We start from the raw sequence: 25,994 nt of genomic DNA, 5'->3' as shown, positions 1-25,994 counted from the left end.
ACGTCGCAGAATAAATTAAACCCACACAGACAGTGTGGGCTCTCTTTCTGTGCAGGCTGGTGGTGTCGCAATTCGACGGTCACGCCGTCTCATTAATTACTCTGCTCCTCCGAACACGAGTCGACGCGTCGTAATGAATAAACAATAATGTGCAGCGTCATTAATTACACGCTGCTGCTTACATTCGGCGTCTCATTCTTTCGAAGCTGGTGCAAAAAAAAATCAGGCAGCAGGCGGCTCCATCAATCAAGTGGCGCGTTAACGCTGCGCCGATCACTCAATTAGCATCGTCAGTCGGCAGGGCGGGCGGGCGGGCGCAAGTTTGCCAATAAGGCGAAAAGTTAGTTGCAGCGCAAAATGACAAATGAGCTGCGGACGAGCCCGAAATGATGCATTGCTTCTGCCGTCTTTGCGTGTGCCCTGCATTGTTTATCTATTTTTCATGTGGCCTAATCTTGGAGAAATTATACCAAACGTGATTTATGTGGGGCGCAGAAAAACGTTTTTCGGAGAAAATAACAGAGTCGCTTGAGTTTACATCAATCTGTTCTGGATAATTTGTAGAAATGAATCGTTTGGAAAGTAAAATGCAGATTTACAGGGCGTCGACCCCAAAATGAATACCATTTCTGTTTATTTTCTTTGCATTTCTACAGGCTGAGTGGGTAAAAAAGTAGAACATTCTTGTTTCTGGTCCATCTGCTCTCCCCCAAAGCGGCCTTAATGCATTGAAAGTGAGAGCCGAACTGTGTGTTTTCGCTGCTTATTGATAAAATCGCAATAATGGAAAGTCCTCGGCCGCCGGGCTGGCTGTTTTTATTGGCAGCCTCGTCTTGTTTATACGCCCAATATGGAGCAGGCGTATGAAAATTGGAAAGGGAGGCTGCCTCTGCTTTTATTCTCCTAGTACGACAACGTGGAAACACACACTCGCACGCACAGGGGACTCGAGAGCAAAAATCGAGTGAGGCTGCTCGCCACTTAAGGATATTATAATGTGCGCTGCGATAAAATTCGATGCGGGCCCCCGGTTGCAGGATATCGATTCCGGCTCGGCGGCCAGAAAACATTGGGAACAAGGCCAGCCGCGCGCCAAATGAACTCGCGCGGCATTGCTTTCCCTGGCCGGAATGACTGACTGGATCAAATTGAAGCGCCGAGCGATGGCCAACAGATGCGAATTTCCGCTCCCCTCATCCTAGTACGAATTTCGTCTGATTACCATTCTTTCGCAGTCAGTGGAAAAAACTTCGCCTTTGTGACCTGAATATTTGTCTTTGCTAGGAAAAAATTTTTAATAATAAATATTTCAACAATTTAATTTATAAAAGCTTACAATGGCTTCTACAAATGAATGGGTGTTTCGAAGTGAATTCATTGCAAGGAAAATTATGTCGCACGTTTTCGTACTGCACCACTGTCTCAGCTGCAAATAATTCTGAATTAATGGTTGTTCACACTGCTAAATGAAAAATATGTTTTAGGTTAGCAATTCATCTTATCAATGATTATATTTTTTAATTAAGACTAGCGGTCTCAACCGCGATATTTAAGGCGGCGGCTGGCCATTTTCACCGGCAGTTGGTGGCTGGCGCGGCTGACAACAATTTAACCGTGAAGTTTGATAGTGCTTAACGGCCCCAATGGCCGGAAGACATTTTTTACTCCTGCCCTTTTTATTTTTGACCCTTTTTCACCGGTGGCTGGCGCAGCTTAGCCAGATTCACGGCGGCTAGAGGCTGCCCACGTGAACAAAAATATGCCGGCTGGCGCAGCGCAGCGGGGCTGGCTGAGACCTCTAATTAAGACTTATTAAAAAATTTATTAACCTATTATTTAAAGGGGAACTTAACATAAAATGGCGTGTCAAATTGCATGTCAACTAACTAAGCCGGCAAACACACACACGCACTCGGCTTGTTAGGCGCGAGACGAACCAAGTTTCTGCGCCATATGCATCAAGCTTATGCGGCACGCGCTGCCGCCTAATTAACTCTTCACGCCGCGGAAAGTTAATTGCAGACACACACATTCACATACGCGCGGCAGTGCAGTTATGCTCTCTCGCTTTCTCTGCTTGTGTCCGTATTTTATTAAATATACGGAACTGCTTTTAAACGCCATTAATTGTGACGCTGCACACGCTGCTCTGTTCTTGCACACAGCACACTTTCCACGTGTGCAATATACATAATGCGCTGCTGGCTGGAACTGCTGCCAGCCTCCACCACCGCCGCGCCGTTATTAATGATAAACAAACACGGTGCGAGCGGCTCGGTAATCGTGAGCGTGCAAAACGGGGGTTCAGCGCAGACCCAGTTGACGCCGATTAATGTCCGCAGGCGATCGCACAAATTGGCTTCATTAGTTTCCATGTTGTCACGATTTTCGGCACAAGGTGTGCGACGGAGCTCCTGGCGTCTGGCAGGCCTATGCAACCTGCATCACGGATCAGCGAACCCGGTTGCGTACATCGATATTTTGTTTCAAACGCTACATCGCACCGACAAAAAGATCATATTTAAGAGTTACTTTGTTCCATGAAAAAATGGAACCCCTGAACGATGATGATGTTGGGGTTGGAAAGGCGGGTTGGCACCCTTTGACTGCTTCAGCTATCTAGGGGAGGTCATAACGAGACAAACGGTATGCACGTCTGGTGCTTACAATTAGACATCAAGACTTGGTGAAAAGTGAAAAACGTCATTATCCTTCTGAAGCAGTCGAAATAAAAAACTGCATCAACTAAATCTTTTGTTTACGGACCACATTTACAAAACTGTACCGTACTCTTTCTGTAGAAATAGAGGCCCATGGACTATATAAGCTATATACATTTGAATTAATATTTTGTTCTCCGTTAAAATTCGCTGATTAAGGATTAAATATTCAAGTTTATGAGCTTATGATTGATTGAATCAAACTAGCTGTTGCAAAAGGAATTAATTATGTACCATTGTAATGTCGCAATTCAATAACTATATAATTGGAATAATCCTGAATGATTGATTTGGAAAAGAGCAAACCACAGCATTTCCGAATAATAATATCAGTCCGCATCGCGCTCTCCAATCAATTATTAATACTCTGAACATTTTCCGATACGCCTCTAATCAATCAGTCAACAACAGATATTTCCTGCCACACTTGCTTCACTTGCTGCAGCTTTTCCGATCGTGCAGAAAATAATTACTCTGCTGGAGATATGCGCTCGCGCGTGCGCCTTGTGATTTATGGCTGTGCGTTTAATTGGCACTTGGCAGCTGCTTTTTTGCCGGCAGTAATTTCAAGCCGAAGACGTTTTTGCACCGGCGAAAAACAATATATAACACGCCATCCATTAGTGTCAAGTCTCGATATTACTTAGTTAGTCAGTCTCTGCCGCAGTGCTCATAATAGCAGTACGTATTCTCTGGAGAAGATGCGTTTTCTGCATTCTCGTTGCAGCAGCAGGTGAGAGGAAAAATGATGGATTGCCCGCGAGACACCAGTCATTAATCACGCGCGGCGGCGACGACTTTTCTCGCTTCCTGCCGACGAGAGAGAAAAGTCAAGAGACGAGCGTAATTGATTTGACACAGGCGCTAAGCGTCGATTAAGTAAGCCGATTGTCGCGAGCGCCACTCAACAGCCCGAGAGCAAATTCATTTTGTTATCAAATGATCTCTCCTCCAGGAATTGTCCCACTTGCAAATCAAATGACTGCGAGATGTCAGCGGGGATGATGTGAATTTGCACGTCGCTCAAGAAAATTCTCTGAGAGCCTGGAAGTAAAAATATTACAATTCCGTTATAGCATTATAGCTCCTCTAATTGTATTATTAGTAAAATAAACGATTAATTACATACTTGAATTGTCCGTTAGCATGTGCGAAAATAATACATTTATTCAATTTTTTTTAATCTCAGCACAAATTAATCTTTTTAATCATAATCGAATTTGAGGAGAATTATAATTATAATGAAAAACAATCGTTTTCTATTAAGCGCTGAACGATGTATTTAATATTTACGTTTCCAAGTTCCATCACTGCTTGGATCTTTTCCACTTAAAACAATGAATAATTGATATTCATGAGTTAACTTTGGAAAAATGACTGATATTTTTTTAAAAAAATCTTGAAATTTGTTACTTCAAAAAACATGTTAAACGTGAACACGGACCACTAAGGGAGTGCATAAAACTCGTGGAAATGCCCTAAAATCGGCCGGTAATTATTTTGCCTGCATCAACTCGACTGGAATTTCCCTGAATGATATTTCCCGGATGACTTTATCTGAGTGAAATCGGAAATTGCCCAAACAGAATAAGGAAAATGTCCGAACGATGAGAAAAATTTCCCTGAACGCTTCAAGGAGTTTCCTCAAAATATCGTACTTCTATTGCAAAAATAGATATTTCCAAGAAACCGTGGTGTGGAAGGAAGGCACGAATTTGCAGCAAACTGAAGCCCACAATTAGCATGCACCTGAGGTAATGTTCGAGGAAAAGACTGTTTCCAGTCGGCTTCAGAATGGTCACTTGATTGCTGGTCAGTTTCTTAAAGCTGGTTGTCGAATGTGCTTTAACTCCAAAAAGAAGATCCATATATATGTATACAACTGACAATTAGCAAACCAACAACGACTTCAAGAAGGAGAAGTAAAGGGTGGTGCTCCTGGAAGAGTTTCAGTTTATGTTTAAATGGATAATCTGTTAAATTGTATTAAAAAATAATGTTTATGAAAATCATCTGATTTATTTGCTTTATATTTCAAACAAACTTCTCTTGCTGACGCTTGGTTTCACACGAGTCAGAAGACATTTCTCAGGTACCTCTCGTGGTTAAGACGAGACCAACAAGAAAGTAGATCAGCTCGTGAGAATTTCATATTGCCAGAAATAATTCAGTGCTTGAGAGCTGTGCGAAAACACAGAATCGAACATAAAGCAGCGAAGGCACATGCTGGCGTTTCTTGAGCGCGTCGACGTTGAATACTTAATGGAAAAGCCATGGGCAGACAGGTCAAAGGATGGCGGTGCAGGAGCATAAATCGAAAACCACCCTGCCACCGCCGCCGCCGCCGCTCGACGTGTATCAATTTTTCAATCCAATTTCACCTGGCGCACACATGCAGCTGGGATATGATATTGCATCCATTTAATCCCGGCCACGATTTATTAATGGCTTCGGTTAATACTCAGGCCGACGTATGAGTTATCGTGCGCAAAGAAGAGGAAAAAGCGGCCGCACGGTGTTATCAGTGGCGCGTTTTTATTGCCTCACCGCGCGCGCACGCGGCTAATAACGCGTTTTTATCAACGCCAACCGCGCCGGTTTTATGTGGGTGCTCGTTCGACTCGCGAGGGAGCAGGTGGGAAAAACGCAGAATGGAAAGTCAACAAACAACGCCCGATCAACGTGCCAGATTCACAAATGTTTTCTTTGCTGCACCTCCCTCTCGCTTCATTTGGCGAAAAGGGAGCGTACGAAATTAATCGCGGCAAGAAGTTTGTTGTTCTACCGGCCAATCTCGCTCTCCGTTGATTTTATCTCGCAAAACAAACAATGCTATTCATGGGAGTTCACAATTGAATGTCCGGCAGGGTTGCAAGAAAAAGTGCCTAGTTTTCCAGAAATAAATTTCAGCCTGATCTTTGTGAAGCCTTGCAAATAATTTGATTAATTAAAAGAGGAATTTTTTCTAAGCTTATCCAAACCAAAAAATAATAGATCAAATCCTGAAAAATATATCTATTCTGCTTATATCTGAAATAAATAGAAATATTTTGATTCGGCTCGACGGTAAGTGAAAAGCAAAGAGAAAAAGAATGGAAAACGTCCTAGGGAGCGAAGAGCTAGTTGCGAGGCCCGGTGGCGGCGAAAAATGCGTGTGTTTGCCGCTGCTGTTTACCATAGAAAAGAGATTTGAATTTTGCCACGTCGTCAGCAAAGTGGCTCCCGGGGGCCGCGTTCCGAGTCAGAGAGCAGGCCGCGCCCGCCTGCCCGGCGAGAGGAGCAAAAAATAGAGGAGTAATACACACGCAGGCATGTCCTGGTCCGGCGGGCTGATTTTTCGCCGCTGCACGAGCACGATTCACTTGCAAATGAGCCTAGTAGACGGGAGAATCGGGCCCAAACGAATTCCTCGGCCCCCAAATCCGCATGCTTTGTCCTCAAAAGCACGCTCGTCTGTGTCTCTGCTGGTGGCACTTGAGTAATTAATCGAGTTATGCGCGCTCAAAGAACGACTTTGAAAGACACGCGTGGACTATTTCGTGGCACGTGCTGGGAAATTACGCACTTTTTGCACACGAACTCCTCCCTTTGAAAAAGTTTTTCCACTGCATTCCACGATGTTTTCCTTTTCCTCAAAAGCACACTTCACCCAATCATTGTAGTAACAGCAGCAAAGATTTTTACTTTGTCTTGAAACCCTTTTTGTCAAGTTTCAACCGCAATTCGAATGATTGCTTCCAAGGTAACTGAGCAAATTCTGTTAGAGCCAATCAATTTTGAGGAGCACTGTTGGCAAAATAGCATTTTTAGTCGATGGGTTGGTCGACTGGACTCATTAGGCGACATCGCAGGCAGTCAATTACGGGCTGCGAGAAAAAGGCGGGCCGAGCGGCACCTTGGGCTGCGAAACTTTGTTGTGTACAAGAAACGACGCCGCCCGTCGAGTGTGGAAAAAGGAAGCATGTGTGCGACTTTCCGACAGCCTGCGGGCATTGCTTAGCGCTCCAAATTGACTCTCCGGCGCAACTTTGCAGCAGGCAAAATAAGTTTTTGGCGTGTTCGACGACACAGGCGCCGAGTGTGTATCGACAAAGCAGCCACTGACATCATTGCCAGCCAACAAGCAGTCCAGACTGTGTCAGACACCAATGAAATTGTTCGTTCGCTATTTTGCTGTATAGATTTCAAAGGGAACAACAAAAATATTGAAAAATTTTATGAAATCATATTCTTATATTTAGTGCAATACTGTTTAATCAAGACATTAATGGAGTAGCGACAGCCTTGCTGGCATTATGGCGACCCTGGTCCTTCATTTGAAAATTGACAGCTTAAAACAATGTATAAAAAAATCATGAAATTTCATATCATTTTAATTTAGAAAAACAGAATATATTCAATTGCTGAAAATTTTAATCCCTGAAAAATTACTATTAATTTATTTTTAAGTATTCTGCACATTTGATGATTCCTAAAAATGCGTACAAATATTGTTTGCTTGAAATAAAATGATTTTAGAATGTGTTTAATTAAAGGTTACACTCATATGAAGTTTATTTTACTATAGGCAAAAAAGAAAAATAAATTCAGATTCAGAGTCTGATTGGAAAATGGACTTTTCAAAAGTGCTCACATTTAATCACTGTTTGGTTTGGCTCAGTTAAGGGAAACTTTGCTCGACGAGATTCTAAAAAGCGTTCGAGTAGAACAAACTTTGCCACGGCCGCATAATGCACATGCTGATTGTGAGTCGAGGAGCAGCAGTCGTCTCAATATTATCAAATAGGCCGCACACGCTATTGAAAATTGACTGGCCGATCGTGTCTTGAGCGAGTTTTGGAGCTCCTCAAGAATATTGCAAAGTTCGCGTCCAACAGCAATTGGATATTAGAGTGGAAGAAAAGGCCATCAAATTCTATTACCCACCAGCAGCACCGCCGCACCGACGTATAAAATTGCTGCCGAGCGAGCGAGCGCGCGCTCGCAAGAAAACGTTCTTTTGCCGGGTTTAATCCTTTTACACCCGGCGAGTGAGCGAGCACGCAGAAAGAAAAGGCGAAATTTCGAGAGCAACCCTGCCTTCAAGACAATTTTAGCGTGTGTGCTTTTGATCCGAGAACGTCTTGTATTCAAATGAGCGAGTCGACCAGAAATATGTTAATTTGGGTAAATTAGGATTTTTGCGCTCCGCTGAACTTGATATCGATGTTCCGCAGCAAATAGGACACGCATGAGCGAGATGCGTGATATTTTATGTTGATATTCATCATTTCAATGATGTCAATATTATCCAAAGAAGAAATTAGAGCCACGCCATCTTATTAGAAAACAATTTAAGTTTTAATGTAAATACGCCCTGATATTTTGCTCTCAGTTCAAATAAAAAATCCCATAAGTTTACATTATATCAATATCGTCATCTCCAAAATTTCCTCAGAAATGAAGGGCGTTTCTTAAAAAATGTATAGCAACAGAAAAAGGAGCAAAAATTTAATTTTCTTTGTATCTAAACAATGAGGGTTAAATTCATTTGGGGAAGGTGAGCGTGAGTAGACCCAAACCCCTTCATTTTCATTACACTAGACAGGGTTCGCCAATTTTGGAATGTGCAAAATTGCACTACCTGGTCCATTGCGCAAAAACAGCAGGCGGGTTACCGTATTTTCCGTGTTTTTTTCTGACCCACTAAAGTTCATATAGTGTAAAAGAAAACAAAATAGAGAGTGTGTGTGTGTGTGTGTGTGTGTGTGTGTGTGTGTGTGTGTGTGTGTGTGTGTGTGTGTGTGTGAGAGAGAGAGAGAGAGAGAGAGAGAGAGAGAGACCAATGACCCTACATTTGGTGAAAATTTCATTGGGCTTGGCGAGAAAAATCAAAAGCACTTTTTCGTCCTGGTGCCGGTAAAATTGAGCATAGGTCAACAACTAAACTCAATTTTCCTTGTTGTCCTTGTTGCAAGAAAAGGGCAAAAATCATTCCCACAGATAAAATTTGAGTGTTTGTTGAGCTATGCGGCACCATGACGTATTCACTTATTTTATTTGATAAACTAGAAGGTGATACATACATTTTTTTTTCTTTTGATAATTTCCATTAAAACCTACCCAAATAAAAATAATCTGACTTCTGTTAAGAAACTTCGATAATGTTGTATGATTTGAGACGAAAACGTTTATCTGTCCCTTCTCCCATTACTAGTTTTTCCACCGAATTTTGAGCCTACTCTCTGTGAAATTTGCACTTTTCTCGCCTAAATTAAATTCTTGTCCTCGCTAAAACGTGAAAGTTGGAATAAACCTACAAATCCCCTGACGCAAGACAAGAGCAGCGACGTTGGACGTCACGAACGAGTCAAAAGTTGGCAGACAAACGCGACTTTTCCCGCCGGAGCCGATTCGAATCAACTTTAAAGTTGTTGCGACGCGAAAAAGATAAGCAAATTGTCCCTCACACCAGTCAAGATATATAAATTTCTGCGCCTACCCCTGGGAAATAAGGGTGTCCTTTTCGCCGGCCGCACGTCTGACCGACGCCTGCAGCCCTGTAGCCAGGGGACCCGAATTGTTTTATTGTTCGGTTTGGGCCACGCGTCTTTCATCTCTCGTTTGCCTTCGAAGCGAGCCAGCCAACCCCTCTCGGGCGACGTAAACAAGCAAACACGCGCGTTTGCTCTATCCTTTTGATGTAATTTTCATGGCAAACAGAGTCGTCTTTGATTTACGGTCACTTTGGTCTGCATGCATTCACTCACCGTTCTGTTGCCGATGTGCTTGACCCGGCAGTTGAGGACGGCCGGCTGGCCGACCACGGCGGTCACGTTGCGCGGGGACACGTCGTCGAAGTAGGGTCGCTCGACCACGCGCGGCAGCTCAGAGTAACGACCCTTGGGCTTCAGCAGCGAGTCTCCGTGTCCGGCAGTCGCACCTGAAACGAGAACACACAAGCAACACGTGCATTAATTAGCAATTCTGCCCTTTTACGACCGCACACATTACTAATTGAATCATAGCAAAGGAGAAACTTTTCCTCGTTGTAACTTCATTATATTATTATTTCTTTGGATTTAACAGTTATTAAATAATATATATATATATATATATATATATATATATATATATATATATATATATATATATATATATATATATATATATATATATATATATATAGGTTAATAATATCACTTTGGAGCACATATATATGGACAACTGAAAGTTAAACAAAGGATTAACAAAATACGAAAAATAGTCTTTCCATACCGAGTGAAAAAGAGTGCGTTTTCGAGCAGCTAGAAATTAATAAGGCGCACGGGGCGTGCGCTCACCTCGGCCATTTTTCACGCACGGAGCAGACGGGCCATTATCCCCTGCTGACGGAGGTCAAGGAGATTTGCTTTCGACTCTTGATAACGCCCGATTTGCGCCACAAAAGAGATTTGCGCGCAACAATCAATCAAACGTAATGAAAAACAGGGCGTTTATGATCGAGTCGGCCCGGCTCACCGCACCGAGTGCGCGCGCGGCTGCGGCTGCCGTACATATGTATTCAACATCAATCTTGGCACCTCTCGCCTTGTCAGGCCAGAACACAAGCCGCGCGTGATGCGTCAGCCCGCGATTGATGCATATTCGGTTAGCTCGCTGACTCTGATCCACACAGCAAAATCCTGATAGAGTATGGGAGCTACAAAAATGTTTTGTTTTATGTTGCTGGAATTTAAAATTAAACAAAAATTTTTGTTCATGTAATTTTAATACCCCTTTAATTGAACAATTAACGTCATATTGTGGTAACAATTGATTAAACTGCTGAAAATACGTGGTTTTATGAGTCAAGATAATCAATTGTTTAAAAATTTTAAAATGGTGTCAATCGTTCAATCCAGGAAGCCTTTTAAGGTGAGATAACCTAGTTTCAAATTCAACGATTTCCAAAACAATTATTTTAAAATAATTTAATGGTTTTATTTAAAAGTTAATAAGCCATCAAGGCAGTTTTTTCCAATAGTGCTTTAATAAGAAGAATTTCATATTCTAAAGGAGATATAACCTAACTCTTTCTTTCAGGTGATTTGTTTTTAATTCAGCTCAAGGGAGGACTGTATTGAACTTGAATTCAAATATATTTAATCATCGTCCTAATCCAAATAGTGGTCATTTTTTATTTGAAAATTTCCTAGTTATTTTTTAAGTAAAATAAAAAAAACTATCAAAATCGTTATTCTGTTCGTTATTTAGAATTTAGTTTCAAAATTTAAGTTTATTATGGGCTGACAGGGCAACTCTGCCCCAAATCAGCACACATCCATAAAGTAATGATACAATTATGTAGGAACAACATTTGGAAGGAAGTAATAATTAATGGTAGCTTGAGAATATTGCTTCTTCAATTTTCTTCTTAAATGCACTTGAATTCTCGTTCATACACAAATTTGGTGAAAGACTATTCCAATGACGATAGCACTGCACTTGGAAGCACTGTTCAGGCACAGTAACATTTACACGCGGAGCCAGAAGCCTCAATCGATGAGCTCTGGACCTGCCTATCAAGTCAACATCGCGCATGGGGGTAACATAACATTTTAAATATTCAGGGCAATTATTGTACAAAATCTTATGTGTTTGTGTTAATACATGCAATTGACGTCTGTCTGTAATCTTTAAGATACGACACTTTTTATACAAAGATGACAAAGAAGAATTTAGCACCACAACACAATCGTAAAACTGTTGCTCAAAGATCTCTCCGGGTCGAAAATATTATGCACATATTGTGAAAGGGCTTCTACGTGCGAGAATAATTTCCAATTCCGAGCTAAATGCGATCCTCTAAATCGGTTTGTTCATTCTCCGTGCGGGACGAAAAGTGTCCAAGTCAGCAGGCGGCTGAAGCGATGTTATAATGTGCGAAATAATAACCGTAAACGCCAGTGGCCTGTACGAAACAATTTAATAATATTGCAACACACGCCCCGGTGACAATTGTTGCAGGGCGCACGATATCTGTTATGACAGCGCCCGCCGTTAGCACACCATTATGCTGGTCGTTGTTGACAACGACACACCGTGCTCTCATCTTCGTGCTGAGAATGCAGCTCACAAAATTGCAAATTACTGTTATCGTCCTGGCACGGACTATATTGTGGCGGCTAAATTGGGAATTGGCTCTTTTTTGCTGCTCCGAGTTTTGACTCAGCTAGAAAAACAGTTTTGGGGATAAAATCAGAGCCAAAAGCATTTAATTGTGAGCCATCATTAATTCTTGCAGAGATTTTTGTTAATAAATAGACAAATTTTGCGTGCATAGTTATTGTGATCTAATTTCTTTAAACTACTATAAAATTAATAAATGCCGATTTATATTTGCACTACGCCATCACTGCTTCAGATGTCAATTTGTTTAGGGATAAAAAATTGAAATGGAGTACAATATGAAAAATGTGTTATGAAAAACATAAGATTATTTTAGAGTGATTTGTAGGCTTGTCTTGTTTGCGGATAAAATTGAAATATAAATTTAATTAAATTTTTTTAATTCCCAGATACTTTTTAATATTTTTGCTAAAAAATAATAATAATCCTAGAAAAAAAGGCAAACATTTCCTTGCAATCCACCTCAAACCAAGTGGCTTCCGGGCACGTTTGCATTTTGCAGCCATTTTTCGCGTACAACTTTAATTGGCAGGTGTAATTAAAGTTTGCTGGCACGAGTGCAGGCAGAAAAGTGGAAGTTTCACGCAGGCGGAAATTTATCTGGTGGTGCGCTTCATCCGCGTAGCTCACGCGCCGTGAATTTTTATTAGCTCTGCCGTTTGAGAGGAGAGAGGAAAAAAGCAGGGGAAAAGAAAAACAGGCCGAGGCAGAAAGGAAAATATTTCCCTTTGAGGCGTTTTCCCCCAGAGTGAATTTCAGTCAGTCTGCCCAGCCGAGCCCGGCTCATGATTTGCAAGGTAAACCACTATCCATAAAAGTGCGAGTTATGGAAAAAGTTGCGTTTGATGGCGTTCCGGATCAGTGGTTCAAGCGGCTGACACTCGCCGGGCTGCCGGCTGAGCTGATTATTAATAACAATCGGGGTTATTAGGCCCCAGCGCGGGCCTTTATTCCGATGCACTCGAAACTACTTTGCCGCATTTCTCGCACTCGGCTGCTCCGCTTTGTGCGGCACAAAAGGGCCGTAAAAGCCGGCGGTGCGCGCGCGACCTCCACAAATCACACAATGGGCCCCATTCGCCGCTCTCTCAAGGTGGATCCATCATTGCATTACTTCTCCATCGCAGCGCCGACACCCTTTTAGCAGCCCTTTGTTTGCTTTGCGAATTTCCAACTGACATGAAAGTGCGTCTGCTCTTTACACTCGCCAAAATATGAAGCGAGATGAGCTACACTGTTGGCCGAAAAAATTGTAAATTTCCCAGTCCCAAGAGAGCCTTTTTAATGTTTTTGAATTAGCGTAATTAGTCGGGCGGAAATGTAGAGGCATCAATTTGTTTGTTCACCGTGGGATGAGCGCAAATCCATTCGGGTTTTTGCTCTTTCGCAGTGGTAATGATAAACACGGACGGTATAATGAGGCTGGATGAACTTTTTTGTCCACTCGCTGCTCAAGGGTTAATCTCTTCACTGTTTACCGGAGCACAACGTAATTATGAAAGCACACAAGCGAAACGGGTCACCACGAGAATTAAAAAATGCCAGCTGCGGGGATAACTCAAACTTTCGCAATTTTGGTAGCATTGTTTTGTGCAAGCTTTGGTGGACCAGTAGTTGTTTCATCTGAGAATACTGGAAAAGGAAAAATCGAAAGATGCTTGTATGAATCCAGTCAAATGCTTTCGTTGCCAAGTTTGTAATTTTTCATGCCGTAATACTCTTTGAACAATGTTCACTGAGGTTGAAACTCCACAAATCGCGCAGCTATGCCCGCTGCAGAGGAATTTAAAACTAAAAAGAAGCGATTTGTTTGTCCTTTTTTCACTCTGTGAGTTTTCAATACAGAATCGAATCATTTGAAATTGATTAAATTTTGTTCTTTAAGCAATCCGCATCCGCACATACAAGCAGAATCAGTTGGAATGCCCTAGCAACTGCCATCTTGCATATATTCTCGACCTGGAGAAAAAGAATGCTCTTCCAGTACATACACCATTGGTTTAGATTAGTCTTTTTAATCGTTCTGAAGTAGCCTTGCATTAATGCATAAAAGTGTTGGAGTAAAAATTACACTTAAACTATCGTTATATTAATATTTAGAATTTTTACTGTTTCTGTGAAAAGCCACTCAATACCTATTTGTTCAAGAATTATCTTTGATAACAGACAGTTAATTTTCCAGCATCAGGTGTATTTCTAAACTTTAAAATCCAAGCACAGCTTACTAACTGTTGCCATATTTTTGTGTGTATTTCACAGAGCAAATTTTCCTTTGTAAACATCAAGTTCTGTGCAAACAATGGCTGGAAGATTGTGAAATTGAAGCTTTCGCATTACATTACGCTTTGCGCCGTGGAGCCGTTTTATCTCTCTCTGATGTTAGTGTGTGTATGCTCTAGTTTTCGGAGAGTTGGCTGCTTTATTCAGTCCATGGCGCAGAACGAGAAAGTTCCCGCACCTCACCCGCACTTTTCGGACGAAGCAGCGCAAAATTCTGCGTGAAAGATTTGATAATAACGCCTCCGCTTGTGGAACGGAAAAGTTTTTCACCGCCGGTTGGGTCTTTGTGCGCACCGAAATTTGCATAATTTGACAAACCGAGCGACCAACAAATAATAAAAAGGGCTCCTTGGAGGCGCACGCGTGCGGATTTAAATTCGGCAAGTGACTTTGCGGAAAAGGTGCCAAAAGCCGGCTGGATCGCGCACACTCGGGCACTTTGTCACTCTGAATTAGTGTCGGTGGCTGCATAATGAGATGCCATTATGACTGCAGAGGCTCTCGTGTTTGTCTCGGCACGGCGCGACGTGACCTGCGGAAGAAAGGACCGGCCGCAGCATTTCTATATGCCGAGCGGAGGCAGCACACTATTTGGAGCGCACAGCAAAAATCTGCTCTGTTATTTGCCCTTTCCAAGCGTCCTCACGTGCCACGTGCAAACATTTGAGCTTTGCCTTGCTGCATTACACCGCAATTAAAGAGCGTGTAAACGCCGACTTTCTTTCTATTTGCCCAAGGGGTAAGGCGCAGAGCTGTGTGTGCTTTTTCCCCGCTCACTTGGCTGCCCAACCGATCCAACAGTTGCCCAGAATTGATAAATAAAAATTAATGTTGTCTTTCTTGGCCGGATTTCACTATTTCCATACCACTTCATGCCCAGTAATAGAAAATTGATCGGCCATTTTTCATTCTTTAGACGCAATTAATTTTAGTCAGCTCGCTTTGCATTAGCTCACCACCATTTTCATCTCATTTTGACCCTCCTCATGACTTGATGGTTTTCGGGATCGAATGGGGTTTCAAAGCAAAAGCTATGTAGGCTTTGCAAATGAACATCAACTGGCACAAAGTTTTAAGTTTCACGATATTCTCATTTTGTGAATGCTAGGAGGCCCATTTCTCCAGATTTCACCTGAATTTTTCGGAAAATGTTAATTAAGTTTTTTTTCAATTCCTCTATACCACCATAACAACGTACTCCAATAAGTCAAGGGGTGCAAAAAATAAAATTGCAGACAATATCAAATCTCCGTGGAAACACCCTCCATTCATTTTACCAGAAAATATAATCATCAAGCAACCAAGAAACTTGGAGTCAAAAAGCAATCCAACTTATTTTATTTAACCTTTTCACAGCCAATTATTCTTGTTTGGAATACTTATAGCGAAAGGAGTGCTTAATTGGTGCTTCAAGCTTGGCTAAAATTAAAGCAATGAGAAGCAAAAATAACTTGTCTCTCAAATTAAATAAAGCAGCCCTAAATTGTTGTAAATTACTCGAGTTAGGCCGGGAGACCAGGAAAGTGCGTGTCTCCGAGGACAGACGGCGTTTTCATTGAACGACTGGTGCGTGGTGCTCGATTTTGAGCCAGTTAAATAACATCTGGGCGTGCATTTACATGTTGTCTCAGTCGGTCGGCCGGGTGGGTGGGTGGGCAGGCGGGCGGGCGGCGGCACTAAATTCATCAGGCGAGACTAATTCAAGACGATGCGCGAGAAATGACGTGCGTCGAGTGGAGCTGACGTTTTAACTCTGCACCCACCGAACGGCGCGGAATTAAATTACACACGCCGGCTCGAATCAAACGCCCGCGCTATCTCGCACATTAAAGCAACGCCGTGCCCCCGTTTTCGGCCGCGCTCCAGGCATGCTTCCGCGGTCGTCCAGGTTGCAAACTTTGTTCCCCCCCCCCTCACCGCAAAAACATTCAAACGTGCGGGTGTGGAGAGGCACACAATCATGCATGTTGCAATAGCAAACAGCATTTCGGTTTTTGCACGGTACAATAAAAAGCCCACGAGCTAAAAATTCAGCTTTCAAAATATATGCTGAATAAACCAGGTGGTACAACAAAATGCAAGTCTGCCACAATGTCTGTTTTTTTTAAAAGAAAATAAGTTCAAAATATTTAGTTCAAGCGAAAAAACCACCCAAAAATCCACAGCAAAAAGACTTGTTTGCATTCTATTTAAAAGATTTAATAAATTTCGAATTTTGCGGTTGGTGCTCATTTGACGTAACCTTAATTGATTGAAAGATTTGAAACAGCTTTCTTTATAAATCATAGAGTTTGGAACAGGGAACTGAAGGCACCTATGCGGTAAAATGCATCAATTTTAAACGTCTTGCGCAAAAAGGAATTGATTTACATCGATTCTTGCATCAAAAAGTTTAAAAGCTGCATTTTGCGGCGGAACGTGGAATGTACTTCGCGTGCAGATGCAGAGTGTATAAAAGTGTGTGGAATTAATTTACGAGCTCCGTAGACTCGGCTGAAAAGAGGCGAACGTGATGCGGTGGCAGATTTATTTTGATGGAATTTTAAATCGCAACGATTCTTTACGGGGCGCCGAGGCGCGAAGCAGCAGCAGCAGGGGGCACGAAAGGTGAGTTTACGAGTTGGGAGGCAAAAAGATATCTGCGAGAGGGCACCATAAAACGCGGGGCACAAACACGGCACTTTCGGTATCATTTCCCGAGTGTGTCTTAGTTAGTAATTAAGTGAACTCGGAAGTTTTCTATCTTTCGCCCGTGTGTTGTTTGTTTTGTTGTAGTTTGTTGCTCACATGATGCAACTTGGTTACTTTTACGGCGCTACTTTATTTCCTTTTTTTCTCTTTCTAGCTCCACTCGCGTGGAGAACAATAATACTTTTCTTATATATATTAACCTTGCCGTCAAGCCCAAGAACTAAGCCGGCGAAGTGCTTTTTTATTTTTTACTTGCGCTGCTGCGACGTAAAATTAGTGCAGAAAAATTTTTATTTCTCCTCTTCAGGCTCCACGGAGCCTGGCCAAAATTTCCCGATAAAAAAGGGGCACCTGCGAGTGCAGAGCACAAAGGAATCGCTCGCTCTCTCTTGTCTTGCGTCTTTCCTCTCGAGAGAAGAGAGGCCGTGGGAAGGAAAGCCGCGCGTTTGTGCGTCTGCATGCCGATTCCGGCCCGCCGCGACGTTTGCAACAGCCGCAGGAAATTTGGCGCTTCCTGCCCCCGAGCGCTCGTTCTCTCGAGCTGCCGAGTTGTGGAAGGCGCGCGCGTGCTAGAGGTACAAATTCCTGCGCGACAAATGCCAAGTGAAAGGTACAATCGGATTACGACATTGCTGTTGCAAAACTTCATATCCGGGCCTCAGTGCCGGAATTCCAGATCTTGCCGAGCGCGTGCAACATCAGAATTTGGCGCTGTACGTGGAAATCTAGAATATCAGCACTTCTGTATATTTCCTGCGGCATGTGTGTTGGAGTGTTAAGCAAATAAAACAAATCGAACCTTGAATAGAGTAGAGGCTATTGTGATTTATTTAAATTTAAAAATGTTATTGCTGCAGTGGAATTTGATCAGTTCCTCCCGATGTCCCGATTCCTGAAGGTCGCATTAGGTTGAGAAACGAGAAACTATATCACTCCGTCGTCAATTCAAAAAAATATTCCGAAAATCGGCGGAAACGTTAAAAAACGTTACTTGAGCGGTTTTTGTCTGGACCTAGCGAGTGCAACAATTGGCTTTTGACGTAGCGACACAGCGACAGCCAACTCAATCTGCTGCTGGCTGGCCTGCTTTTTCTTGCTTGACTTGTTAAATATGTTTTTGAAACTCCATGTCGAACTGAAAGATATGTATTTGCAAATAATTTGATAAGAAAATCGATGTCGAACATTTGTATAAAATTCAATGTATCAGTGAACCTCGCGGTACAGCCAGCTCAAGCTAACGCAAATTCGCATTGCGATTATGAGAAACAAAGGGGAAAACAAATTTAGTTCACCTTTCTCACGAGTGCCTGGGCAAGATAATTAATTCCAGCTGCGCCGACGGCGTCTTAAGGCAACAAAAGATGAGTTGCGAACGTACATAAACCTGTTTGGGGATTAAACAAAACACAAAGGCCCCTTGTTAAAACGCTGCTTTCGTATATAATTATGATAATTTCAAGGCAGCAATTTTCGTGACCGGAGGTGGATCGATCGAGTTAGTCGCATGAAATGAAAAATGAGTTTAGTGGCAAGAAGTGAGAGCGGCGATCGGCCGTTCGGTCCGTGTTGGACACGCTTTTTGCATCGCCGTCCGGTGACTATACAAAGGCCATGTGTGCATGAAAAAGACACACGTTTTGAATTTTCGCTCGCCGCCAGCCGGCAATAATGGCCTTTCAAGCCGACCATGGATGTGTGTTGTTATCTGCGAGAGTTTCGCCACCGCCGCCGCCGCAGTCAAGAAAAGCGCAGCGGTAATCCATCTTCTTTGCGCGGTGCGACTTTTTCCACTCAGTGAGCGTTTGACGCTCAAGCAGCCGTCGCTTTCTATTCTTTGAATTACCTCAGAGATGAATTGTTGCACCCCTGATTTGATAATAAACACGTCAGAAGAGAAACCCCGAAAATAAATCATCCTTAGCCGCTTTTCGTCGGTTATTGTTTTTTTGTGTGACGCTTAAATTCATTTTGCGGCTGCAACATGTTTACGCTTGTAATAAATATAAAAAGACTCCATTTTGCTCGTTTTCGGGCCGGAAATTGCCACAGCATTAGCAAGTCAAGCCTCGAGCCTCTTTTATAGTCCGACAGATTTAAATCAGCATTCATCCAACGCAAAGAAAGCTGATTAAATTTATTCCTAGAAGAGAGCCCTTTGAGTGCAATAACAAAGCAGTTGGAATATCACCTTGCAGCTGCTGTTCACATTCAAAGTGGCCTGCTTTCTCTCTGATCAGCACGCGGAGACACGTCTCACTGTTTCCTTTCAAACTGCCCGAGAGCGTTTCGCCAATAAAAATGCAACCGGTGCGAGCTGCACTTGATTTTCCTTTGAGCCACGAGTATCAAAGCAACAAACACGCACACACTCTTTCTATTCTCCTTCTTTTCGATCGAATTCCAGAGTAGGAGACCATTGTGCCAAAGAAGAGGATCTGCCCGTCCGGATTCGGCAGGCTCACAATGGCAGTAGAAACGAGAAAAGAAGCAGCCCCGTTTGTGTAGCGACTGGGTGCGGCGCAATGAGTCGAGTTCAATTCAGTTATTCCAGCAAATGGAGTGGCTGCCATTGTTGGAGAGCAAAGCTGACTTACGGCTCGCCTGATATTGCTTTGCTGATATTGTTTTGCACCAGCATCAGGCAGAATTATCATGGAGAGAGCAGCGTAGAGGCGATCGAGTAAACAGACGTGTGCTTCAGATAATTGCTGCTCGGAGGCTAATCGCTTTATTTGATTATGATTGCAATTGATCATTGTAAGGGATGAGAAGCGTAAATAGATCGAATCACCGGGTTCATCGCAGGGTTGGCTCAGTTATTGTTCGTCCGGGTTTTCTTCCACGAAGGTTTTTACCGATAAAAAACAGCAAGAAATTCATTTTTTTTTCAGACAAGAACTTCTATATTTTATGCAATTTTTGCTAAAATTGATTAAAACAAACATTCAATAGTTTCAGCGGTTTACTCATGGAAATCGAGTATGTGTAATTTTAAGAGCAAAAGACACTAACGGCTGATTTACTTATGGCTGTTGGCAAAATAAATAAAATGTTGACCTTTTAGAAACCAACTTTTTACCCTTTTTACAAAATTTACACTCCCAAAAATCCATTATCAAATAGAGTCTTTTTTAATAAGACACCGATAAAGATATTGATTATATTTGCACATCCGCATAATGACAAATTGTAGTCAAACCTTTAAGTTTATCGGAGTACGATTGGATTTCTAACATTTTTACTGATTTATATTCTGTCGTTCTTTTACTGTGGTGTGGCTTATAATTTTATGGTTGAAATAAAAGAGCAAAATAATTTTTACTGCTATAGAGCAGATTTAACATACTCAACTCCACACCTTGGGAATTTCGCAGGGCATCGGTGCATAATATTCCAAACCGATATATCATTATTTTGCACTCGAGAGGAAACACCGCTCACACATCATTAAAAGTCGCACCACCGGTGCGAGGAAACGAGTCCAAAAGGCAAACATACGAAGACGGCTGCTGCATAATTGACGCCGGCTGGCTCACATTAAAACACGCGGACCATTATTCTCTCTGCTCAATCGCCGAGGGACGGGTAAAATGAGTGCAGTGTGAGCAGCACTCTTAAAATTCCGGCCTGCACTCCTGCGCCGCGACGAGAATTCACTTTTCAATTAGAGTCGGCGCCTGGGGAGGCGGAACGGCAACGAGTATTCCTGTCGGCATCCCGCGGGAGCCTCGTGCATTTTTAGCCCCGTGCATGAGCGATGAATTGCATCGAAAATAGCAGCACATTATTTCGACTTGGATGCAGCATTTGTGCTCCACTTTTGCTGATCATCTTTTGTGTCACTTTACGGCAGATGACAGATTTACTCGCTCGCTCGACTCTCGACGCAAAAAATATACGCGATATGACAGGTTCTTCTTTCGCTGGAATAAATTCATGCAACTTTTTTCAATAATTTTATGCAAAGTTATTTATGAATGCAGATGATGCATTGATGGCGGACTTAATACAACTCTTTCCTTCACTTCTAACTTGTTTTCTGAGGCAAAAAAAATAATAGACATTTCTATTACCTCTTTTGCTAGGAACTTTGAAGTCTTAAAAACTACCAACGCAGCAAACTCATTTCTTTTTCAGATAAATTGAGGTAAAGGATGCTACAAAACTGTGTGTGCTTCTAATAAATTTTTGGCTCCAATTTTCGCTTTGATGTAAACCACCTTTTGTATTTAATCTCCCAAGCACAAAATTGAACCAACCGCCAGCGAAATTACGAGTGTTTCGCTTTTGAAACGGAATTTAAACGCAGCAAACAATAGAGGAAAACAATGACCGCAGAATGAGATGTCAATAAGCACTGCGGCTGTCTTTTCCAACCTCATTCCACATGCGAGTGTCAGAGGAAAAATTCACTTTAGAAAAGGGGAGAAAAGTCTATTGTTACGTGCGAGAATGCAAGCATTTTTAACTCATAATTGCAAACACGTCTCCGCGGCCTGCAATGCGTCGTTTCTAAAGGAAATTATTATTTTAAGTAAAATAGAATTCCCAGATCGCCGATGTGATGATATTGGCGTCATTTTCCGCGGCGGTCTCTTACGTGAGTGTGTTTGTGTGTGTAGGCCCGGCGCGGTGTTTGCCTGCGAGATTTCCCCGCTGAATTCAATCGTCTGCCAGCGTCTGGCGTTTGTTTGCTTGTGCAATTCCCTCGCACAAACAAAAGGCTAATTAATCTGATTTGGCGTGATCAAGTGGTGGCCTGCAATTACACCGGGTCCGCTCTTTGTTTGCACGTTCGTTTTCACCCCCTCGTTGATTAGTCCACGGAATAAATGTCCGCGATTTTTTTGTTGCACAATAGACAAGCTCTTTTTGTTTTTACTGTTTTAGTCTGGAGTACTTTATAGACGAGTGCTCTGGGACTTTGTTTGATTAAAAATCAAAATCCTCTGTGCGCTCACAGGACCAAAGGCGTATGCTTGTCGAGGGTCGTTCGACCGTTATTTTGGTGCTTTTGTACGGCGTACTATATTATACATTTTCGTACACAATGAAATAAAGTTTATTTGAAAATGCAATATATAATCACAAAAGCTTTGCACTGAAATTTGTTCGCAGACTGGTTGCTCAATTAAAATGTATTTGAACATGGCATAGAGGAAAACTTGCCCAGTGAGAGAACTATATTTACAAAAACTCATTTTATTTCGTAATTTGATTTCATATACCAGGAAAACATGTTATATATGTTCTTTATTCCTGGTTTCACAGCACATTTTCCTCGTTGAATTTGCACTAAAATAATTCAAAATTACAAAATGGTGACAATCACAAAAGTCTAGAAATGTGGCATATTTTTAGTTTCTAAGAACTTTCGTTTAGTGCCTGTAAAATTTTGCAATTCAAATGCACGAGAGAGTGATCGGTTGCGGTCCGTGTTAGTGGAGAATGAGAGAGGTCGATGTAATTTTCGGGTCAGATTTATGCCAGGCGGCTGGCCGAGAAGTGTTTATCGACGCACACGGAGGGGATCGAGAAGAGAGACTGTTGCCTAATGCATGAGCGTTAATCGGCGCGGCTCGTTGCGAAGAATTGCTGCTGCTGAGAGTGCACTTTTCCAGCACCGCCTGCTGGATTATGTATGAGACTCACCGCTTCTTGCCGCGTGCACCGTGGAGAGCATATTCAGTGCATCCAAAGATAAATTCTATTTCGATTCGAAGCATGTGAAGCCGACCGATGCCGCGGCCGCCGCGCGTGATGTACTACTGTCTTTCCTCTCGAGCGGCTCGACTACCGCGCGCAGTTTGTCCACTCGAGAGGACACGGTGGAAAATTGAATCGTTCCATTATGCAGCACGCGGAAATTTAGCATTAGCAAAACAGTCGTGGAGAAAGATCGAGTCATCGTAGGGCATCTTTGGTGAATCTGGCAAATGCTGGTTTTTTTTCAATGCCGTGACGATGCTACAGGAAAAACGTTGATGCTATAGCACTAGGAAAAAAGTGGTGTCTGGCCTCTTGTGCTCCTTGTAAGTCCTCTTTGTATTATTCGCGCAAAGAAGATTCAGTTCATCTTCTAGCACCAAAATTGATTCTGCCAATCACGGCAAAAATTAACATCAAAGATTATATTTAAGTATTGAAAATATGTTTTTAGGTTTCTAACGCGACTGGCTGAGCCGAGTTTGGGTTTAAGCACGTCCAATGAAAGGAGAGTAGCATGATTGAAGCTGAAATCGTAGTTCAAATACCTGAAATTCATGGTGGTAGGGGTAATAAGTAATAACACACTAGGAATTTCCCAATTAGCAAACTCGGTACTTTTTCTTACTTTAAAATGTATCAAGTGTTCAACGTATTTCATTAAGACGGAAATAGACCTCCTCAGTCTTCTCCACCAACGCAATGATTTTGATTTCTCTCTTTAATCAGGAAGAAAGAAAATTGCCTCACGATAGCTGGAGAGTCAGTTTACTAGTAGGAAAAAATAAAGTTTCTCCCGAAATAGCCTCTCTCGGCTGTGTTCTCCAGCGCAGCTGGAAATTCCTGGCTGGCTCCTCCAGAGGGCGGTTGACTAACTTTTCCTTGCGGCAGTAACTTTTTCTCATCATCTCGTTGGCCGGTTCGTTGGTCCCTCGTCGCAAGGCACGCGTGGTCTTAATTATGCTGGCCGCCCTCTCACCTACTTACACGCACGCGGGCCAAGCTTGTAAATAATTAATTCCAGCCGTAATCGTTCCCTGCGGAGGCCGCAATTCTGCACTGCAGCCACTCCCATTTATTATTTAAATACAACAGTTTCCTGTGCTTCGATTGTAATCATATCTTCTCACACGTAAGTCCGCGTCCGTCTGTCGGATATTTCTTTCTTCGGGGCAGCGACTAACGAGCCAATTGTGCGCACTATTTCTTCCCCGCTGCTTTAATGACGGCGCCCATTAAATGGGTGCAATTGGCGGCACAGTTGGCTTTTTCGAAGTCGAGTTCGTCTCGACTCCACCCGCACAGCAGAGCAGGTGCGAAATCGGCCGTCATTATTGCACACGAGACTCTCTCAGGCAGCAATTTCTCCATTTCCATTGTTCGGCCGAGCGAATTTCGCTCTAGACAGAACAAATTGGATAAGATCGAGACGGATTTAATGGCACAGACAGTAAATTGAATATTAGCAACCTCATTTTTTGCAGAATTCAGTGAAACTAACTTAAAATAAGGTTTTTTCGGGGGTAATAACTTTTCTGGGGTAACAGCTGATTTAGATTTGTGAGGCCTCGTAGCTCTGATAAGCTGATATTTTTTTGAAACAGATTTTTGCCCATAGTCAACAATCCTGAATTTTTATTGAAAAAATATATTTATAAATAAAATACATTTTTTAATGAAGTGAATAAAAAGATGAGCAATATTTTTCTAATAAAATCATTAAAATCCGCTAGTTTTCCAATCCAAATATTCAAATCCAAACACTCCCAATCCGAATATGTACGCAATTTTCTGCGACACTCAGGAAATCAGGAGTCAAATGTGCACAAAATGTGGAAAATGGAGTCACTCTATCCTGCCAAACGGCCCGATTCAGCTCTGTCGAGTGCATCATGAATCAAACACGATTCAATTTCGCGATAAGCCCATACTTTTTTCCATTCGCGAAAAAGACAGACAACGCGCATCACTCGAGCAGGCTGGCTTGACACTTTTCCATTTTCTGAAATCGGCGTAATCGGCGCCACATGCGCGCAAAAAGAGAGTAAATAACGCTCTGTTTGAATAGCAACGAGACGAGACGAATACAAGGCAGACCGAATTTCGACGTGCCATCTGTTACCAGCAGCTGTAGAAGCACTGTACTTTTATTTTCATCGCGGCGTGGTGCGTGTGCCGCATGCCGGCGGATGCGGTTGCCGCCTTGCTTATTTCTGTTTCAGAGCCATCGGATTTCGCTTTGGGCTGCGACTTCATGCGGCTCAGGCCTCCATAACCTCCATTATTGCCGTTTGCATGGCAAGAGAATGGACCGCCGCGCGTTCGCGTTCGCGCCCTCCAGAAACGCAATCGCTATTGATCTGACCTACAAGCGGCTCCTTGTTTTCCAATCGCTTCAATTTCGGGGCCTGGGAGATTTGGCTTCGTTCTTAAACTCACCCTCAGCCGGCCCAGTAACCCTGGCATTTAATGACCCAGCAGAAGTTTGAAGTTTACCTGAAACAATTTAAATCGTGTTTTTAGTAATCTTCAAATCAATGCATTTTAAATAAATTAAAAGTTGGATAAAAATATAATGTTTTAAGATTTATAAAATATGAGCTAAAACTTTGCATATTTGCATAGGTTTTCAATTGACTATACAATTTTTTAATGTTCATAGATGGTGTAGGAAGTTTTATATGGTTGTAGACGACTTTAAATATGGTTCAAATAGATTGAATTGACACAGCTTATGCTTATTTGATGGTCCAGTGGCAGTTGGAAGCTCAGAAAAAATATGGCTGGGTGGTCTAACACGATAAATAATGTGACTCATCTGTTTGTCAATATAAATGTTAGACCTTCTAAGTGACGACAGTTTTTAGTTTCTGCTTCTGATGTGGTAGGAGATTTTTGTTCTTGGCTGGTCAGACTAAATCAATGCGCACGGTCACAGGCAGGAGTTGTAGCTGTCGAGCTTTACTTGAATGGCGTTTGCGTAGGCAAGAAAAACCACAAAGCCCAACTAGCTGAAAACGAAACCCACAAGGTGCTGTGCTGAGGGAAAACTCGTCAGAGCCACATATACAAAATTCTAAAAAGGCAAACACACACGCCATTGAAACCAGCTCCGATTCTGCGAAATAATTAATTCCAAAATTGAGCTACCCGGAAAAGAGGAAACTCCACAGAGACAAACGTCGGCCGCAGAGGGAAAAAAGTTTTGCAACAACAGCAAGTTGAACCAAATCACTTTTTACACACATATTGCCGCCGGGTGCGGCGCAAGGAGCGCGCTGCGTGCATTGTTGCGGCTGCGGAGGCTGCTTTCGTTCCCTCGTCGGATGCTTGGACCGTTTGAAATCTCATTTGCCGCCGCCACTGCTGCCGCCGCGCAAACAAAGGCCACAACAATGGCTCGTATATTTCTCGGGTAACTCAAGATTTTCGCCAACGAGCCTG

General features: G+C 42.6%; 1 protein-coding gene across 3 annotated transcripts in view; it reads right to left on the bottom strand.

Moving 5' to 3' along the window:
- The window catches only part of LOC135936038 (protein sidekick-like), a 175,606-nt gene that overhangs the window by 74,257 nt on the left and 75,355 nt on the right, over positions 1-25,994 (bottom strand). For all 3 annotated transcript variants that reach the window (XM_065478717.1, XM_065478718.1, XM_065478720.1), the window contains exon 2: positions 9,470-9,642. In XM_065478717.1, the coding sequence (XP_065334789.1) occupies positions 9,470-9,642 (173 nt within the window). The remainder of the gene's footprint in view (positions 1-9,469; positions 9,643-25,994) is intronic.

This window comes from Cloeon dipterum, chromosome 2 (genome assembly GCF_949628265.1).
Source record: "Cloeon dipterum chromosome 2, ieCloDipt1.1, whole genome shotgun sequence".
NCBI lineage: Eukaryota > Metazoa > Arthropoda > Insecta > Ephemeroptera > Baetidae > Cloeon > Cloeon dipterum.
The sequence above is the reverse complement of the archived record's forward strand: the minus strand, read 5'-3'. Positions and strand labels throughout refer to the sequence as shown.